The sequence below is a fragment of the Sinocyclocheilus rhinocerous genome, unplaced genomic scaffold (genome assembly GCF_001515625.1).
Source record: "Sinocyclocheilus rhinocerous isolate Xijiao unplaced genomic scaffold, SAMN03320098_v1.1 scaffold1230, whole genome shotgun sequence".
Lineage (NCBI taxonomy): Eukaryota > Metazoa > Chordata > Actinopteri > Cypriniformes > Cyprinidae > Sinocyclocheilus > Sinocyclocheilus rhinocerous.
Window position 1 is genome coordinate 104,266 of NW_015652275.1, and position 7,409 is coordinate 111,674.

The 7,409-nt window shown below is 31.6% G+C and overlaps 1 protein-coding gene across 1 annotated transcript in view; it reads left to right on the plus strand.

The window, feature by feature from the left end:
- Window positions 1–7,409, plus strand: part of rapgef5a (Rap guanine nucleotide exchange factor (GEF) 5a) — a 23,677-nt gene that overhangs the window by 1,684 nt on the left and 14,584 nt on the right. The window contains exons 2-4 of the mRNA XM_016520103.1: window positions 1,630–1,708; window positions 3,062–3,206; window positions 6,438–6,529. Of these exons, the coding sequence (XP_016375589.1) occupies window positions 1,630–1,708; window positions 3,062–3,206; window positions 6,438–6,529 (316 nt within the window). The remainder of the gene's footprint in view (window positions 1–1,629; window positions 1,709–3,061; window positions 3,207–6,437; window positions 6,530–7,409) is intronic.

Consider the following 7,409-nt stretch of genomic DNA (forward strand, 5'->3'; position numbering starts at 1 on the left):
CACACACATACACTCTCTCTCACACACACACACACTCAGGTGAACCCATTGGTTACAGCCGGTCTTTTTATTCTTGCAAAAGCATAATTATTCAATGAGTGTGTTAGCACAATGTGTGCATGCTGATAGCAAGTGTGTGTTTAGTTTCTGATGGTCAGATGAGGTTATTTAGTCAATGCAATGCAATATCTAATCCAACATGCAATGAAAATTCACAGCAGTTTCTCTACTAAGTCTAGTTTTCAGCTGGAAAAGTCCTTCTCTGAGACATCTGCAGTGCAGTATAGTCTCGTCTTTGAAGTTCACATGCATTTAACTGAGAGTTTTTAGTGTTTGCATTGAATTAACGACCCCAAATAAGGAGAAAATGCTGAGTGACGATGTGAGGTTTCACAAAACCTGAGAAAAGCAGCGAGATAATGGGTTTTTCTGTGTGCATGCGTGTTTGTGCATGCGTATATTTAATGTATGAGTGTAATTCAATGACCCTTGTGTTTTGTAGAACACACCCATAGGCCATAAATTAGCCCCGCAGTGCAGTGCATCCTGGGTAATTACCGGTGTGTTGGCAGCTGTGTTTGCATTAAAATGAGCCTCACGCCAACAAAAGGAGAGAAAGACTTATTGCATTTTGTTAAAGGGTGAAAGTGCAGCGCTGCATTGTGGGCCGGTGTTCTGTTCGCACAAGCACCGCTGATAAAAATGGAAATGAATATTTATCAGCAGACGCAGAGAAGACAAACAGAAATGAAGAAGGGGGTTGTGGGTGGAGAGCGGGAATACGGCACTGAATCTCTAGTAGTTTCAATATTTCTTTTTTATTCAAGACCGTCATTAAAATTTCTACCAGTATAACACAATATTTAGTCAGAAGTAAAATGATAATAATAATAATAATTATTATTATTATTATTATATTTAATATTTTTATTTTAATTATTTTAATTATATTTATTTAATTTAATTTATATGTATTATTATTTTTGTATTCAACTAGTATTTCTAGTATTCTACCAAAATATTTACTGTATTTTACTCAATATTTATATTTATTCAATATTTTATTCAAAATTAATATATTTACTATTTATTAGTATTAATATTTACTCAATATATACCAATAATATATGAATATATTCATAGTAATATATATATATAAAAAAAAAAAAATATATATATATATATATGTATATATATAAAATATGGTTTATAAAAGCCAGCAGATGAACCAGAAAATGTTTTAATAATGACATTTAGGAGCTGATTTGCATATTCATAGCCATTAGTTTTAAGTTTGTCCAGATGTTTTTGTCTTTGTCGGAAGTTCAGATCCATCTCATGTCCACTTCATCGTCCACCAGGTGAAAAAATCAGAGTGGTTTGGTGAAGTAACTCCTCAACAAGAAACGCAGGACAAGTTTTGGGCCATGCTTGCCGTCAGGATCTTGTTCAGATCGAGTATGAGCACTAGTAATAGTGACGCTTGTCTGATCAAACAGCACTAATTAGCCCGGCGTTCATGAGTCTCATTAAACATGCCTTCCAGGAGAGAGAAATGCAGATCAGCTGCGTGTGTTAATATCTGCTGATGGGAACATCCTTCATCTGTTTGCGTGTGTTTTCTTTCAGAAACGCTTCTGGATGACTTCCTGCTGACGTATCTGGTGTTCATGTCCACCAGTGATCTCTGCCAGGCGCTGCTGGGACAATATCCTTCAGATCGCACCAAAACACACATGACCGCTGCTGATGTATCGTGTGTTTGATGACTGAGCTGGATGGCCGTGCTGCGTTGTAAATATAGTCACAGCTAAAGGCGTCTGGACATTTTTCCGTTCATAATGTTTCAAAAACAATTTGTTGTGTATGAAAATAATGGTAATGTGTAGTTAAAAATACACAACTGAAGGGTTAGTGACCTAGAAAGTTCAGAATTTTAAGCAAATATAATTAAATATAATAAAAAATTAGAATATTTTTTATTTGTAATTAATTATATTATATTATATATTTTTTTAATTATTTAGAAAATTGAAGCTGAAAAAAATATTTTAAGCAAATATAATACAATTATATTAGATATAATAAATGTTTTTATTTGTAGTAAATTATATCATTATATTATATTATATAAAAAATATATTAAAAAAACATTAAATCTTTCTTTCTATATAGAGAGAATTGTAGCTGAAAAAATAAACAAATATTCAACATAATTATAGTCCCTGCAGAAGCAAATGTAGTACAATATTATGTAAAATATTTGTAGAATTATGTATAAATTGTGCAAAAATATTAATCATATATAAATATGAAGTTGTAAAAAAGGGAAAAAAATCTTTGTCATTAGTGACCTAGAAAATGCAGAATTTTAAGCAAATATATATATATATTATATACATATTATATTAGACATCATAAATGTTTTTCTTTTGTAATACATTATATCATTATATGTTATATTATTAGATATTATATTATTGAAAAATACAAACATTAAATCTTTGTTTCTATATATAGATAAACATATTCAACATATAAATATAGTCCCTAGAAATAATGCAGAATTATGTAAATTAATATAGTATAATATTATGCATTAAAATATTTTTTTTAATTATGTATACATTGTGCAAAAAATATTAATCATATGTGACTTATGAGGTTGAAAACAAATGTAATTAAAAAAAAAAAAAAAGTATTATTAGTGACCTAGAAAGTGTGGAATTTTAACCAAATATAATAAATGTTTTTATTTAATAAATGTTTTTTTTTTTTTTTCTAATTGTTATTATTATTATATTATGTAGGACAGTAAGGGCTGTACAATTTATACCAGTTTTTTACACAATAAAATTAATCAAAATTTTCAAAAAGTATATATTTTGTTTATATTTTTGTATTCACTAAATATTTTAATATTGTTAAATATTTTTAAAAACCACAGTTTTGTCTTTGTGTAGTGGGTGAAATATATTTAGCTTATCTGCGATCTGGTGTGTGTAGAGAAGCTCTTCTGAGTCGTGTGTTAGTTGGTTGTTGGTCTTTAACCGGATCTCACCTACTGTACGAAGCGCTGCCGGGGGAAGGAGGAGGGAAAGGAGGCCCTCTACAGGAAGAGGAAAGTACTGCACCTGGTGTCTCAGTGGAGCACGCTGTACAAGGACTTCCTGCGAGAGGAGGAGAACATCAAGCTCTTCATGAAGGTCAGAACATTAGACAAACGCTCTGAGAACATAACATCAGATTTAATGTATTATAACCAACAGGTTTCAGTGGAATTTGAAAACGGTGTCAAACGTCTGCTGTCTTGTTTTTAATAGTGCTCATCTGATCTGTGTTTTCAAAAGAGGATATGATGGAGAGAAACGTGTGCAATGGTTAATGCATTGCTGATCATAAGCAAAGATGTGTAAAATAAACACTTATTACAAAATATTTATTCAAAATTAAAAAATATTTTTACATTTACTTAATATTTAAAAAATATTTTTTGCAAGTCTATCAGTAAAAACTATATTTAATATTTATATATTATTTTCATATTTTTTTTAAATATTTTTGTTCAAGACGGTCAGTGAAATTTCTACCAGTATTTATTTAGAATACATTTTTTAATTTAGATTAAAATACTATATTAATATATTATTTTAAACTTTTTTTTAAACGGTCAGCGATATTTCTACCAGTATTTTGCACAATATTTACTGTACATTTTAAATATTTTTATTAATATTTTTATGGATATATACTATTTTTTATATATTTTTTAAATATTTAAATTTAAGACTGTCAGTGATATTTTCACTGGTATTTTACACAATATTTATTCAAAATTAAAAAATATTTTATGTTTATATTTTTATATTTTTAAATATTTTAATCCAAAATTATCAGTACAATATTTACTCAAAAATATTTTAGATTTATATATTATTGTTTTATATTTAGATATTTATATAATATTTTAACTACTTTTATTCAAGACTATCAGTAAAATTTCTACCATTATTTTACACAATATTTCCCCAAAATGTAAAAATATTTGTATATTTATATTTCTTATTTATATATATTTTTTATATTAAAAAACAATCTTCAAGGCTCTCAGTAACAAGCAGTTCCATGCAATTCTGTAAGAAGCATTATGTAGCCCCGCCCACAGTGAAATCTCTTTGCTCCACAGCTGCACATTGACATCAGATGTGTTCTGATTGGCTGTGACTGTGTTCAACTCTGCTAGTTTAGTGTGTGAGTGGTAGATTAACTGACTCGTGCTTTTCCTCAGGGATCGTCTCAGTCTCATGTCAGGACTTGAGCTGCTTTAATGGTTCTTCTCTCGTTTTCGCTCCAGAGAACATGTTCTCTCTCTTCTGCTCGTTGCTGAAGGCCACATAGAAAACACTTTCAAGCGTCATTAAAAGTGTGTGTTTGTGTAGTTGTGTGTAGGTATTTATGATGTGAATATAGATGTTTTTACGCGTGTAGATTTTTCACAGATTTCAGTCTGTCATCTTCACAAGATCCCACACACACACACACACACACATCAGAAATGCACATCTTGTTCGTAGCCGCTGTTGTTTTACAGCGCTGAGACAGTAAAAGTACATTGTTCCCTTAATGCATTTGTGTACTGACATTATCCAGCGTGCATTGAGGGAATGTACACTATTATAAGGTACATCCCCAGTGCATGCTGGGTAATAAATCGCCCCCTTTACTGCCCAGTGTGCTTGCAAGGTCAAAACACAAAGTCTCTGACAAACACACGTTCAGTCGGCATCCAACCGAGTTTTCCTTCAGAATTCTGCTTTTATATAGAGAGAGAAGGGGGATTTTAATAGGTTTTATTACACAGAAAAACATTGCAATTGTGTATTTTTAACTACATATGACCATACAGGGCTCCAGACTAGCATTTGAGTTGTCTATGCTCTACATATTGGTGCCAGAAGCAGATTTGGTAGCGATTACTATTGTTTTGCGTTAGTAAATGCAGTTACTAATAATATTACATGTTTATTTCTTGGTAATGCACATTTGACAGTAAAGAGCTTGAGTTGAGATGCATATAAAATGGACTTTTTTTAACAACAGTAACATGTGCGAAATGTAATTTATATATGGAAAATTTTTATGTTCTACTCTTATTTAATGTACCATTATTCTTCTATAGTGTTATACCGAACTGACCGACAACTTCATTGATTACAAAAGGAGCGCTCTTTACTTGCGTTATGTGCGATTCTGTCGCAAATTGAAGGAAATGTTGTGTTTTGGCAGTGGTGTGTTGTTATTGTTCGCTGTAACTAAACTAAAATATTTTTGTTAATTTAAATAAAATAATTACATTTAATTAAATAAAAAAATGTATAAGGTAAAATAATTAATTAATTAAAGTTAATTAAATGTAAATATAAATTAAATGAAAAAACTAAAAATTAGAAATGTTGCCTTGGCAACTAGCTGAAATAAGTTGAAGTTGAAGTACTAAAATGACTAAAACTAAACTGAAGTAAAATAAAGCTACATATAGAAATATAATCAGATCAGATCATATGTTGATTCAGTGACTCTGATTCAGTGAGTTCATTCAGTGAAGAATTAATTGAAATAAAATAAAATAATAAAATTCAATTCAATTTAAAAATGTAGATATTGATTAGATGAAAAACTTAAACATAAAAACTAGAAATGTTGCCTTGGCAACTAATTGAAATAAATAAGTTTCAACTGAAGTACTAAAATTACTGAAACGAAACTGAAAAAAATAAAGCTACATATATAAATATAAAAAACACTAATAAGCAAAAAACAATGAAATTACAATAGTGCACAACCAAATTACTAAAGCTTTAACGAAAATTAACATGAAAACTGAAAATATACAAGCTAAAAATATTATAAAAGCTAAAGCTTTAGAATGATTCATTAAAAAAAAGCACTTGTAAGAGTCATTTATTCACAATTCATGATTACACCGATCAGACTGTTTGATTGTTTTTGTGTCTCTAACACAATAAAAAGACACATTGTTATGTTTTCCATGTTCTATTACCATTATGTAGCATTTCTCAGTCTTTTGCAGATTTTTCAAATGATAATTGTGGATATTTATCTAATGATATAAACATTTCTAGGTTGTTTTTTTTTAGTGTACAGTGTTGAAATATATAGAGATATATTCAAATCTTTAATATTAAATCTTTAAAAGGCAGTCAAGAGTTTTGTTTAAATAAGAATATATGATAAAGTTGTAGCAAATCTTTGCATTTTATATTATTTTATTATTTAATACAGTACATCGCGTCAAAATCTGGCTTGTGACACATTCATCCAAAAGGGAAAAGTTATTAATTTTGATAATTACGAAATGCCACTTTTCCGAACTGATCGATCAAGTGCTAATGTAAATATATCTTCTTCTTGTGCAGACGCTGTATCGATACGTGCTGGAAGACGTTTATGAGTTCCCCGCGCTGGAGAAGGACCTGAAGGAGTTTCAGAAACTTCTGCGACGGAGACAGTGAGTCTCACACACACACACTTTTGCATTTCTGATTTTAAATAGACACTGTTTGAGCCATTTCAAGTGGTGAGAAGCTCCCAAACTTCATCACAAGTCAGTTTTTAGCAGATTTTCTGTACTCGTAAAGACAAGTAAAACAATTCAAATGTGAACTGAAATGCTCGGCCCGGATCCCTCCCGCGTGCAGGTTCCTCCCGTCCCTAGGGTTTGGCTGACAGATGCTCGTTATCCCGCTAAATGAGGAGGTGCAATTATGACTGCTGCGAGGGGCAGAGACACACTGAGCTCACGCTCGTTTGAAGAGATCTGATTGGGTCCCAGAGCGGCATAAGGTCAGGCAGACTAGAGGCAGATGGGTAATTGGGCGTGAGCGTATGTGAGATGAATAAAAGAGGAGAAAGTGTCAATGTGTGAGTGATCGCTGCTGATGTCAAGAACAGCCGTCCATCAGACCCGTAAGAAAGAAAATCACTGTTGTTTCTCCTAGACCAGTGGTTCTCAAACTGGGGGTACGTGAGATGACTGTGGGGGGTACGCGAACAAAATTCTGAGTTTTGGCATTCATTTAATACCCCAACTTAAAGCAACATTAAAACCGAACGTATTTCTGACAAGCAAAATGCCGCTTCTAATGTAAAAACAGGAAAATGGGGGTGCCGTAAACGGTCAAATACATGATATCCAATCAGCTTACCTCATCTTTTGCGGTCAAAACTGACTGCATCCACACAAGCAGCGTGCATGCGATAGGATGCCCGCTGAATATGTTGCTTTAGCTAATCGCGCTGCTGTTCAATGTATAGCTTTAAAGTAGATCTTCACTTAATAGCATGAAGAGCAAATATTGACACGGACTGAGATCGATTTAAACTCTCTT